Genomic DNA, 13,480 nt, shown 5'->3' on the forward strand with positions numbered 1-13,480 from the left:
AAAAAGAATCCTTCCCAATTAATTAAATGAAGAAGAATTTTTTAAAAGCAATTTGTTTTGCACTAGCTCTGAAAAGGGAATTGCTTTTACTGGAAATGGCCTGAAACGGCTCAGTATTCTTGAAAACACTGAGCAAAATGAGCAAGAGCTCTGATAAAGAAATGCTCTGCCGTACTGAAGAAATGCTTTGAAATAGGAGTTGAACATGTTTTCAAATGGAGAATTTAGCCATCTGATGTTTATAAACCAGTTTGGACCTGATCATGAGAGCTAGAAATGCAATCTTTACTGTTTATGCTAACTTTAGTAATGATATAGGACAGTACAGTGTGGTGCCTGTTTCACTGCCTCTGGTACATATACTGAAAGTACATATTAGCCCTTGATGGACCTGAGAGGAGGTGCAAGTGCAGAATGCTATAAATAGTGTGCTTGACTGTGCAGAGATTTTGTGCTTCTGTTATCAGACTGAGACACAGATAAAATTAATTCCTGGCCATTGCTTGTAAGTTTCTGAGATACTACAGCAGCATGTGGGGAGTCTGACATCAAAATGTTATTTTGTTTAGATCATTTTAAATGTGAGTTATGTCCAATGTTACAGGAGTGTGCTGGAGTTTTTCTTTTTCTTGAGGCAGGTGAACCTGGTAACATTTCAGGTACATGTTGCAAGATTTCGGGTTGCCCAGTGAATTTGAGGTACCAGGAATCCATTTTGGTCTAAAACCAGTTATTGTAAGCATGGAGCATCAGTCACATCATCCTGGCGTTTATGTGTGGCTGGCCTGGCTTCAAATTCTTTTGAGTTTGAACAGGTTTGATATGTACCTGTTGCTCTTTCCGAAGAGCACCTTTGTGGTTTAATGGAAGAACTGGAAAGGCCAGCTTCAGCTAGGACAGCTTCTGTCCCTATGCTCTCCCCATAGCCAGGGAGCATAGAGGCAGGTTTACAGGACCTGTGTCAAGTGTCTGTGTCCTCCCTTTCTGAAATAAGGATAGTCCTTGTTATTGTCTACTGATGCAATACAAAACTCTGCAAAGAAGAAGTAGAGCGTGTATGGGATTAATCCACCACAGGAAAGAGCCACTATGGCAAATAAGCAGTAAACTACAAGGCATCTTTCCATGTTCATTACTGAATTTATCATTGCTTCAACCATGCATACCTCAGCCATTAGGCAAAGATACCTTGTATACAGGAACCCTTTTGCTGTAATATGGATATAATTTCAAGTTCCATTTTCTCTATTACAGTGTTGCGGGATTTCTTTTCCTCTAGATTACAGATTCATGGAATGGTCATAGTAGAGAATAGCAATTATGAAGTAGGCTGAGAACAAACAACTACCACATAGTGAGTTTAAGAATGTTGGTGTGCAGTTTGGCAAGTCATTAAAACTGTAGGCGAAGATACCTCTTTCCTTCCATCAGGTTGTTCATTTTAGCAGGAAAACCTTATTTATACTTTTTCCCCTGCCTTATGCAGTTTTGCAGATCTGCAGACATTGCATGTGCATTTAATAAACAATGGCCTATACTTCAGGTGCTGATTCTTGAAAGCATGCTGCGGTGACCTGACCTAGCTTTCAGTAGTCAGTGTGCCTTTGGTTTTGGTTTGGCTGTGCTGTTTTATTATAGTGTGTATCAATAACTAAGTACAAAAGAGTAAATTGTAGAAAAAGATGCTGTGCAAGGTGCAGCTGTCTAATACCAGAATAATGGTATCTAATCACCTTAATCATGGGAATGTTTGAGTAGCTAGAAGTGTTCAACCTTAATGAACCAGTAGCAGGTCAGGTGTCTGCTTCCCCCTTGTTGCATGGAGGAACATTCTGGCAGGGTTGTGAGGGCTTTGCTTGGTGCTGCTGTTGGGCAGAAGGGAGGAGTTCTGACATGAACACTGAAACCCTTATTCTTCTCTGAGATTAATGGTACAGAAGAGAGAGTCTTTCTCCAGGGAACTAAACCAACAGCCTGCTGGGCGTAAGTGTGGATTATCAGGTGCATCTCCATCTGAATGCAGGTGCTGTGACCCATCGCTCAATTTACTGCTTCCATATGCATTCTGAAGCTTCTCTATACCTTGAAGCTATATTGTAATTCAGGCGATTACCTTTACTTTCTTCTTCCAGGAACTGCAGCTTGGTGTTTTTTAGGAGGTTTAAAAACATATTTCTGGGTATTTTCACTTTATTATTCACTGGTTTTGGCAGGAATAAGAAATGGAAATTTTAAATACTGGAAGAAATTTTACTGTTGTGAAATACCCAGACCAGGGAATCTGGGAAGAATATGGACCTTCTGAAAGGTTATCCAAATCAAAGCCAATCTTACAAATATATTTTTTCTGACATGTCTAGAGGCAAAATGACATGAATGCAACATACAGTCATTCTCTTACAGGAGATGTGGTAGTATCCTTTACAATTAAATGCTATGCCAAAGGAAATTACTTGGGGTTTTTATTCCTTTTCAGTAATGTGGAAAGTATGCCGTGGGAGCAAGCAGGAAGAGGTTGTTTAGTGGAAGAGAGGAAGAGGAAACTGTTTTGAAGGGGTGCGGAGCCACAGCACTGGTAGCAAACATAATCTTCTTGGTAACGTGCCATGTTCAGCAAAGCTTAAGGATTGGATTTTTTTTTTAGGCATTCAGTGTCTCCCTAACTGTAAGCTCTTGTTGGAAAAAGAGATACCATGTCTGTTCATGTCAGTGGGAGCAGAGTCAAGCCAACTCTTGCATGCTTTTCTGATCGGATTTTTTAGATGCTTTAATTTCTACATTTGCCTTCATCATAGATAAAAAGTGGCTGGACAGCTGTAAGAGAGCTAGCAGATCTATCCAAAATCTAATGGTACTTAAAATCTCTTCTTCTGAGAGTGCCATGCTGAAACAAGCTCAAATTAATTCCTGTTCATCTTTTAGTCTCTTAAAAGGCTGCCAGTGAATAGGAATAAAGGGGAATAAATAAGCCTGTATGGAAGGGATTGGTTGAGGTAGGAATGACGGCTAGGTGAAAGCAGATGTAGAAAGATCAGTGTATAATTTAGCAGTGATGTTCCCACTATAGATTGTCAGATAAATAAGCCATTCATGGACTGGGTCACAGCCTCTGAAGATCTGAGTTTGTCCAGGTAGCAGTTCCTTGTTGCTGATATTTTATGGCTTAGCACTTAGTCAGGTGAAGGAGTCCTTGGGAAGATGGCTGTAATTTTAACAGCACTGTTAAACAGAATGAGGAGCATTGATGCTTCAGGTTGGAAATACAGGTGTCAGAAATTGTCAGCGAGGAAACTGAAAGTGGCTGTTACCTGCAATAAGCAAGCAAGTGGACAATGTTGGGAGTTGAATGGTAACTTTTGCATGGTAATTTAATGATAATTTGCATGATAGTTTGATATCTAGGAGAACATCACACTTAAGTGAAAGCTATGAACGGGAAGAGGAGAGAGTAGTTGCCAGCTGTTTATTTTGGGACAGAGGACTTACTAGGAAAAGAGCAGCCATACTGTGTCCAAGTGAGGGTCCATCAAGCCCAATATTGTCCTGGTCATGAGGAGGATACGAGGTTATAACCCTGCAAACTCTTCACTACACCTCCAGATGCTACACCTCTTTAGAGCATCATTCTGCCTCCAGATTCACAACTGCAGCTCCCTGCATGCTGACATGAGATGATGCTGCACTGGGCCCTGGATGGGTTCTGGCTTGTCTGCACAGGAGTGGCTGCCTGCTCAAGCCGCCCTGTCTGCATGCATGTAAGGTAGGTCCCAGGGATAGGGATGCTGCATGGTGCAGGCCATGCTCTAGGGGCTGGATCTCCTGCCTGTCTGACTTGAAAAAGTGTCAGTGGGAAAGAGGTGAAAGGCATTAGTGTCATCTACCTGGACATTGGGTGGCTGCTTGTAAGGGTTGGGTTATTTTTTTTACCTCATTTTAGGCGGAAACACTGTTTTTCCCTGACAGCATCCTGATGGCAACCAGGCTTTCTTCAGGGGAGTAAGCTCACACAAACTCATTATGTTCAGGTAGTAGAGATAAAAATAAAACCAGTGCTTTAAGAAAAAGGAGGCTATTCAGGGAATGTTTGTCATTTCCAAGCTTTTTTAAATGTTTAATTAAAACGGCAAAGCAGAGAAGTGTCTCTGTAAACAGTGGCTTGTCATTTCTGTTTTATGCATTATTTGTTTTGTACGAGTAATGTGCCCTTGCGTTACTGGAAATAAAAAAAAGGACTAAGACTGTAAACCCTTTCGGCAGCCAGAAGAATGATGGAAGTTAGAATCCTTTTTGCATAATCCCCTTGCTTTTTGCTTGTGGATACAGCTGTGCTAACACAATGCAACATTTGAGTTGAGAGGTCTGCAAAGTCCTGGCACCGATGACAGTTTTCAGACTGAGGCTCTTATTTGATAGATTTTTCAAAGTGATATTGTGCTCAGTTGCATCCGTGTCCCTGGAAGGAGGCTTCCAGTTAACTTCTCAGAGGAAATACTTTCAAAAGGAAAAGTTTAATTTTGCCAAGAATCAGATAAGGTCAGAGTAGTCAGACAAACCAGAGCTTTGTAGGTTAGAAATGAACGCAGTCCTCTCCATGGAGTAGTGCAAATGTGCTAGGAGAGCAGGAAAATGAAATGCACGATGATGCTTCAATTTGCTGAAAATCGGAGGTTCTATGTATATATCTTGGCATATTCTCAAGTGTAGGATTACATTTTAGAAATATTTTTTCCCATTAAAAAATGGAAGAAAGTAAACTGTATTTGTTTAAAGCTTCAGAACCTCTTAAAGGCAAAATAAGCAGTGGTCTTGTTTGAGGCTTTCTTCTGGCTTGGGGACATACTGCTCTTTGGAGGGCAAACTGTGTTTGTATGTTTGCATCCTTCTGTAGTGTGGAAGTTTATAAACTTCCATTTGAAATAAGAGGAAGGTTAAAATCTTGGCATATTCTTATTTTGGTGATAGGGTTGCATGCAGACATTCTTGTGGTTAAATTAAAAAAACTCCAAACTACTAAAACCCCATTAGATTTCCTGTGGAGGGGTGGCTGATTGCAAATGGAATGATTAATGGCTGAGAGATGCACATACAACTGCACGATCTTGCTCATAAACTCCTAATGTGACTCACTGAAAATCTTTGGGTTTTTCTTCCTGTTGAATTGAGCTTGGTGTTGTCATTAAGAGGATAACATCAATTTGGAAAATTCAAATTTATTCTAACTCCTTTTTTGATTTCTTGGGTCTCCCTTCATCTGAAGTCTTTCAGGTGCAAATTCCCCTTTTCAGAATTCACTGAAAGAAAACATTTTTCTTTTATAATTAAAAGGTTCTTGTTATATGGCAACCTTTAGATTGTTTAGAATAGCCAATATCAAATACTGAAAGTCTTTAAAGTGTCTGATTTTTCTCTGTTTGGCAGAGAATAGATTCAGAGCAGCTTTGTGGAGAAGGATTGGGGGCGATGGTTGATGCGAAACTGAACACGAACCGGGTTCAGTGTGCACTCGCAGCCCAGAAACCACCCAAGTGCTGGGCTGCATCAAAAGGAGCATGACCAGCAGGTCGAAGGAGGTGATCCTGCCCCTCTGGTCTGCTCTTGTGAGACCTCACTTGGAGTATTGTGTGCAGTTCTGGTGTCCTCAACATAAAAAGGACATGGAACTGTTGGAACAAGTCCATGCACTGGAGCACCTCCCATATGATGACAGGCTGAGAAAGTTGGGGTTGTTGAGTCTGAAGAAGCTGTGTGGAGGACCTCATAGCAGCTTCCAGTGTCTAAAGGGGGCTACAAGGATGCTAGTGAGAGACTCTTTGTCAGGGCCTGTAGTGGCAGGACAAGGAGGGATGGGTTCAAACTGAAACAGGGAATGTTCAGGTTAGATCTAAAGAAGTTCTTTACTGTGAGGGTGCTGAGGCACTGGAATGGGTTGCCCAGGGAAGTTGTGAATGCCCCATCCCTGGCAGTGTTCAAGGCCAGGTTGGACAGAGCCTTGGGTGGCGTGGTTTAGTGTGAAGTGTCCCTGCCCATGGCAGCGGGGGTTGGAACTGGATGGTCTTAAGGTCCTCTCCAACCCTAACTGTTCTATGGTTCTGTGATGTTCCCCAAGTGAAACTGCTGTTTTGTCCCCTTGTGCATGTGACAAATGAGGACACAGAGCTAAGGAGGAAACCCACCTGGGAATCCACTTACTTCACTGTACTTCCATCTCTTACTGATGTAATGAAGTTACTTAGGCAGACTTTAAGCAATATGGATTAGAATGCTTTAGAGCTTCATTAGGAATGCATTGCTTTAAATATGCTCATTTACAAAGATAGTTTAATTGTTTCCCCCCTACCTTCCCGCACCCCCAGCACTGGTTTTGGTCTTCTCTTGGTCATCCTCTAGTGTCTGGCTTTCACAAGAATGCGGAATTCAGGATTTTTCTTGTAACCTATAAAGTCTGCAAACTCTGCCTGGAAAATGAGCTGGCTTCTGACCTTCCTGCCTGGCTGCTATTTTAACCAGAGTCTGAGTGGAAAAATGTGAACCTTTTGTTGTGGGACCTGTGAAAACAGCATGAACAATTTAAAGGTTCCTGCTACTTGTTAAAACCAAAAGAAAAATATGTTTCTTTTCTCCTGCTGCTACCTCTCACTGTTTTCCAGTGCTTGTGCTTGCTAGGTCTTTTCATTTAACCTTTTTTCTTTTAAGCTTCTCTTTCCTCCTTGGTCCTGTTTACCTTTGTTGATGCCTTCTTATAAGGCATTGAAAGGAAGGAGAAGTATGTGTGTATGTGTGTGCCAGGAGGTGAATGTGTCAAATGTACTTTTTTAACTGTCAGTATTCTCTGCCCCAGCTGCACTGTTTTCCTCAAGCTCCATCTGCAGCCAGGCCATTAAACTTGTTTTTCACTGCTGCTTGCTGCCATTTATAGTTTAATTTCTGCTTGTATCAAATCAAAAGCTATGTCTCTAAGTCTGTATTGTTTTGCACCTGCAATATTTGCCTTTTAGGTGACTGAAACTTCAAACTTAACTACCTGCTATTGTGTCAGTAAAGGTGTGAGCAAGGGGAAGAGTTAGGTTATTTAAATGCAATTATAAGCTCACTGTTGAAAATCCTAGAAGGATGTTTTAGCCATAGAATTTGGCTCCTGTTTAGTTCAGAAGTTTGTTCCCGAATTACTTGTGTGAATTAGTTGTGACTTTAGAGGATCTCTGCTATCAGCTGAACATCACCCCCATAATATTTCTCCTCATGAGCATATGTTCTAGTTATGTGTCGGTAGCTTCATCTGGGTGTTAAACTGTTCAGTTTACCTGATAATGGAAAATACAGCTTTTTCCCTAACTGGAACTTCAAATGTCATTTTTGGAGGGGATTTCTCGTTGGTTGGTTTTGTGGTTTGGTTTCATTTTGGTGTTCTGTTTGTGTGGGTTTGCTGGGGTTTGATTGTTTGAGATTTATTTTTTTTAATAATATTTTATTTTACATTCATGGTAATGTGCTTTCTCCATTGTGGGTGACTTTTATTCCCCCTCCCTCCCCCGGTCAGCCCCTGTAACCTTGTAGTGTTTGAGAGCAGACTGTAGTGACATCTAACATTTTGTTGCGTTTGTAATGCAGGCTGAGGTTGAGCAAACAAACAAAGCAATCATTATGTTTTAGCATTCTTTTTTAATGAGTACATTAAATCTACTCACAGCTACATGATCAGCTGTGGAGAGAAGGAAGAAACATGAAACTTCAAGTAGTAGCACTGTCTTTTTGAAGCAGTTTATGGACAAATAATAGACTAAAGGGATATGTAAGGACTCTAGTAGGAAAAAATGGCACCGTGTTGTTGTCAGGGTTTTGGCAGAAGACTTGTAGTGACTGTTTCTGTGGCTTAGAGGAATTTCCTACAGACTGGACTAACCATAAAAAAATGTCTCTACTTTTAGGAGTTCAAGACATATGGTGGAGTCTTCCTGGTGAAGATGTCATCTTTAACAATGAAAGCCCACTGTCTGGACAAAAGAGGGAGTTTCTTTAAGGTAAATGGGATATTTATGCAGAGCATAAAGTGCATAGGTTTGTGTGAAATGAGTGCTGCAGAATGTGCCATACAGTCTGTGATAAGTAGCAAGACTTTTTGGTAAAATGGGAAGCACTTATTTGAGCATCTCTTTTTACAGGTGGCATTTATGGCTAGATTATCACCCAGTTACTTCATGTGTATATTGTTTTCCTGTATACTGAATAGAATATTTAGTGTAAAACAGCTTGTGGCTTTCTTTGCTGCTAATGCTGAGAACATAAGCTTTGTTATGCACAGGCATTACAGCACTCATAATCTGGAGTTGTGTAGCTTAAAGTTGCAGTAAAATTTCCACTATTGGGATTGAAAATTGGTTTCGTCTCCTTGCTTATTTTAAGAAAAACTGGTGGGGCTCCTTGTTTGTGTGTAATCTGAACATACACAAAATAACTTATCTTTGTATTCTCAATGCCTGTTTCAGTCCATTTTGTGTTTGGTGGTTTTGCTTTGTCTGTAGGTTTTAGTTCCTTGGCTTTTTTAAAGTCTAACTGTATCTTGGTTGAAATCAACAAGAAGCTGGTGCTTAACTCTAGTCGTACTCTCAAAAATCCAGCAAGGCAGATGTCTTTGTCTTTGGGTGTCTACATACGTTAAAGGGCTGTCATGATTCTTCCCCTAAGATACCATCCCAGTTTCTTGGATGATACAGGCACTGAAAGATAGTAGTTCTGTTCTGGCATGGATGTGCTCATAGAGAAAACCCAGAAATAATTCCATGTAGTGTTTCTGTGTTCTGGGCAGTTTTGAGATGTCATGTAGCTTACAGCACGCTTAATGCAGCACATTTCAGTGAGAAATACATTTCAGGTGTGAGCCTTCTGTTTTCCCCCAGCTCCTTTCCATCATGGAGTACAGCTGATGCATGGCAATGTACTGAAGTGGCTGGGAAGGCAGGATACAACATGCGCTTTCCTGGGAAAACATGTCCCTGAGAAACACCCAGGGAGTACAGCCAGAGGCCTCTCCAGCCTTGAGGTGGTGCTCAGAGATGTAGGGAGATGGAGCCCTTAGTTGAAGCACCTTCACGTACTGCCTGGAACTCTTTAGAAATGCATTTTTCCCTGGTCATGAACGTTCAATTTTAGTCCTGCTAACCTTGTCACAGCTGGAAAGTGGAACCTTGAGAACCTCATCAGAAAGTACATAGTTCAGATTGACTGCCTGCAGTCATTGGGTTTTGTGTGTCTTCTGTGACCATTCTCACTTCTGCATAGTTATAAATCACTTCCATCTCTGGGAACTTCTGTCAAGGATTGAAATTTATGGCTTAATTTTGCTTTTTGCCAGTATTTCCTGCAGAGTTAACTTACAGGATCTGCTTCAGATTTGCTCAGTTGTAGCAGCTTGGCTCAGGCATGAACACTGCAAAATAAACATGGGTCATTATGTCCTCTGTTCTGCCTTCTGCTCTGTGTGAGATTTGTTAAGGCTTGGGAGGATCAGTCAAAGGACTTTCAGGACTGCAATAAGCTTACTGGTTTCTAGGGGAAAGTGGAAACATGTTTTGGTCTTTTTATATGACAGAGAAAGACTTTATGCAGTAATGCTGGAGAACCAGCATGTTTCAGGTTGGCATGGCAAAAAGCAGAGGTGCAGTAGAGGTTATCAGTATGGTTTTCAAGATGATTAAATCCCATTAACTGTTTTATTTCTATGCAGTAGGGGAGTTCTGGAGGCAGTGCTAAAGTTAATTGTGGAGAAGACTGTAGTTAACATTTTATTCCAGAAAAAAATGGTTAGTTGGAGTGAAATGTAGTTAATAAAGCCTTCGTGTGCACTGTGTGAGTACAGCTGTGAACATCATATGCTTCTAGAGAGCAGGACAGGGAGAATAGTGTCCAGGCAGTGCCATGGTATTGAAAGTATGCTGACCTATCAAGCTGTGGTGTTCTGCCACTGGCCAGGAGGGTATGTGTATTTTTCTGATGCAACAAAGAGAGTAAACTGTCACATAGACCGGCTTGGGATTGAGGCTAAATATAGTGTTGAACTTTTCTGTTCCGCATTGGAATTTTGCTGTCTATATAGTGCCAGAATCACAGGGCTGTCTTGTTAGGCATGGCTTTGCTCTGAGGAGCAGTTGAAATTTATTGGTGCTTCTGAGCACTGAATTAACTTGCCTTGATTACTTACCTTAGAATATTCATCACCTGCTGTAGCTTCTTCCAGTGAAAGATGCTAATAACAGCCGCCATCACAGCTTGTATTAAGACAAAGCATTCTGTGTTCTTTTTCTAGTACTGCCACAAATGTGATTGATCAGCCAAAGCTCTACATAGTGGGAAGCAGCTGCCACTTTACTGGCCTTTCGTACCTCCTGCCTCCTCTGCTGCTCCTAGTGCACTGCATTCTCCTCACTGGTTCTGTGCCACACATTTCAGCTGTTGCTGTTTCCATTCCCTCTGTTTGTCCTGAGACAGAAATGCTGTTCTTTTGCTTCCTGAATTTCACCCTAATGCTCTGAAAGGGTGCAGGGAGTGGTGGGGAGTGGTGGAGGGGTATGTGTTCCAGAGAGGAGAAATACACTCAAAGGGGAACCAAGCACATGGTGGCTGGTGCCTTTAACACGCGGAGAGTTATAATGACCACTGGTGCTGCATGCAGGACCAGTTTCTTCTGGGTCGGTAGGGGCGGTGTAGTGGCTGTGCTTGGAGCTGGAGTAGCTGTGCTGACTGTTGCTTTGCCCTCAGATCCAGCGACATTTTTTTCCTTTTGAAGGTGCTGGATAGCGTTGAACAAGGTCCTGTAAGCATAGGCCAAGCCCCAGGACATTGCCATGATTTGTCCGTCTCTGGTATGGCCAGAATGACCACGCACCTCATTTAAGTGTTTTACTAATTCTTCTGGATTTTGCAGTTGTTCGGTGGTGAAATTACAAAGTACTGAAGGGGCCCACTGACCTAGATACTTGCCCATACTATCCCACACACCCTGCCATTCATGACTGTTCAGCCTCGGAGAAAATGTCTTGGTCCTCCTATACTGTCGTTTAACCCCAGACAAGACCCAAAACTGACTCTGCTTTACTTTTGAAAACAGAAAAAATGGTCATGGGCAAAATACACTCTGTATATGTGCCAACATGGTGATCCCCATCACAATCAGCAAACAAGTCTCAACAGCATTAAAAGGCCATTCAGAAACTTCAAAACTCTCAAATGATGCTGTAAATGGTCGGGGGGGGGGGGGGGTGAACTGGGAGGGTAAAAGAATGTCTCCGTCACAGGTTAACCACCTGAGAAGGAGAAAAAAGATGTGTAATTGCTAAGCACTTTTATTATACACCTCCTAAAGTATAAAGGTGGTGATGATACTGGGAACATAAGCCAGACCAGTTTCATGATCAATGATTCTATTGTATTACAAGTCATTACCATAAAGTACAATGAGACAAAAACCTTAGAACCAAGCCCCACACTTGAAAAACACTATACAGCAAATACCAGCTCAAAGTAAGGTACGATATACTGAAACTGTGAGATCAAGAGGAACAACTTTGAGAGCCAGTAAATCAGTATTGTAACGAGTGACTATTAATCCGGTCAGATCTGTCGTTATCTCAACCCCTCGTGCCCCATGTTGGGCGCCAAAAAGAACTGTCATGGTTTAAACCCAGCCAGCCAGCTCGTGCACTCACTCCCACTGAGTGGTGCCGGAGGGATGGGGAGGAGATTTGAAAGAATGCAACTCCCACAGGTTGAGATAAGAACAGTCCAGCAACCAATGTACAACACAAATCACCACTGCTACCACCACCACCAACAATGATAAGAGAAAATAACAAGGGAAGAGAATACAATACCACCCGCCAAAGAATGAGTCTGACCCAGGAGACCCCGTGTCCTTCTGGGTAACTCCCAGTTACATCCTTGGCATGACGTGCTGTGGTATGGAATACTTCTTTGGTCAGTTTGGGCCAGGTGTCCTGTCTCTGCTTCCTCCTGGCTTCCCCTCCTCCCTGGCAGAGCATGAGGCTCAGAAAGTCCTTGGCCAAACCAAAACGTCATTGTTATAAGCTCTGTTCCAGGCCGAAAGTCAAAACACTTGCACCAGCTACCAAGAAGGAGAAAAATGACTGCTACTGCTAAGCCCAGGACAGCAGCTTCATTCTGACAACTGGAAAAAGGGAAATACAAGCCTCATTTTCAAGAAGGGGAAAATGGATGACCCGGGGAATTACAGACCAGTCAGTCTCACCACTGTGCCTGGCAACATCTTCGAGCAGATTCTCCTGGAAGGCATGCTAAGGCACATGAAAATCAACAAGGTGCGTGGTGACAGCCAGCATGGCTTCACTAAGGGGAAATCCTGCCTGACCAATTTGGTGGCCTTTTATGAAGGGGCTACAGAACTGATGGACAGGGGTAGAGCAGTTGATGTCATCTACCTGGACTTGTGCAAAGCGTTCTACACTGTCCCACATGACATCCTTGTCTCTACATTGGAGAGACATCAATTTGATGGATGGACCACTCGGTGGATAAAGAACTGGCTGGATGGCCGCACGCAAAAGAGTTGTGGTCAATGGCTCAATGTCCGGCTGGAGACCTGTACCGAGTGGTGTCCCTCAGGGATCGGGGTTGGGACCGGTCTTGTTCAACATCTTTGTCACTGCCACAGACAGTGGGATTGAGTGTACCCTCAGTAAGTTTGCCGATGACACCAAGCTGTGTGGTTGGGTTGATGCGCTGGAGGGAAGGAATGCCATCCAGAGGGACTTTGACACGCTTGTGAGGTGGGCTGATGCCAACCTCATGAAGTTTAACCATGTCGAGTGCAAGGTCCTACACTTGGGTCAGGGCAATCCCAGGCACAGCTACAGGCTGGGCAGAGAAGAGATTCAGAGCAGCCCAAGGAGAAGGACTTGGGGGTGCTGGTTGATGAGAAAATGGACATGAGCCGGCTTCAGTGTACGCTTGCAGCCCAGAAAGCAGCCATATCCTGGGCTGCATCAAAAGGAGTGTGACCAGCAGGTCAAAGGAGGTGATCCTGCCCCTTTATTCTGCTCTCATGAGACCTCACCTGGAGTATTGTGTGCAGTTGTGGTGTCCTCAACATAAAAAGGACATGGAATTGTTGGAACAAGTCCAGAGGAGGCCATGAGGATGATCAGGGGACTGGAGCACCTCCCGTATGGAGACAGGCTGAGAAAGTTGGGGCTGTTCAGCCTGGAGAAGAGAAGGCTGCGTGGAGACCTCATAGCAGCTTCCAATATCTGAAGGGGGGCTATAGAGATGCTGGGGAGGGACTCTTCATTAGGGACTGTAGTGATAGGACAAGGGGTAATGGGTTAAAACTTAAAGAGGGGAAGTTTGGATTGGATATAAGGAAGAAATTATTTGCTGTGAGGGTGGTGAGGCACTGGAATGGGTTGCCCAGGGAAGCTGGGAATGCTCCATCCCTGGTGATGTTCAAGGC

General features: G+C 42.9%; 1 protein-coding gene across 3 annotated transcripts in view; it reads left to right on the forward strand.

Moving 5' to 3' along the window:
* The window catches only part of RIN2 (Ras and Rab interactor 2), an 84,935-nt gene that overhangs the window by 19,016 nt on the left and 52,439 nt on the right, over window positions 1–13,480 (forward strand). For 2 of the 3 annotated variants that reach the window (XM_061356930.1, XM_061356929.1), the window contains exon 2: window positions 7,926–8,018. In XM_061356930.1, the coding sequence (XP_061212914.1) occupies window positions 7,962–8,018 (57 nt within the window). In that variant the 5' untranslated portion in view covers window positions 7,926–7,961. Of the gene's footprint in view, window positions 1–7,923; window positions 8,019–13,480 lie in introns of those variants that run through there. The other variant, XM_061356931.1, reaches the window with a different exon arrangement.

The sequence above is a fragment of the Neopsephotus bourkii genome, unplaced genomic scaffold, assembly GCF_033783945.1.
Source record: "Neopsephotus bourkii isolate Nb327-2 ecotype Australia unplaced genomic scaffold, CSIRO-AGI_Nbou_v1 NB_873, whole genome shotgun sequence".
Classification (NCBI taxonomy): Eukaryota; Metazoa; Chordata; class Aves; order Psittaciformes; family Psittacidae; genus Neopsephotus; species Neopsephotus bourkii.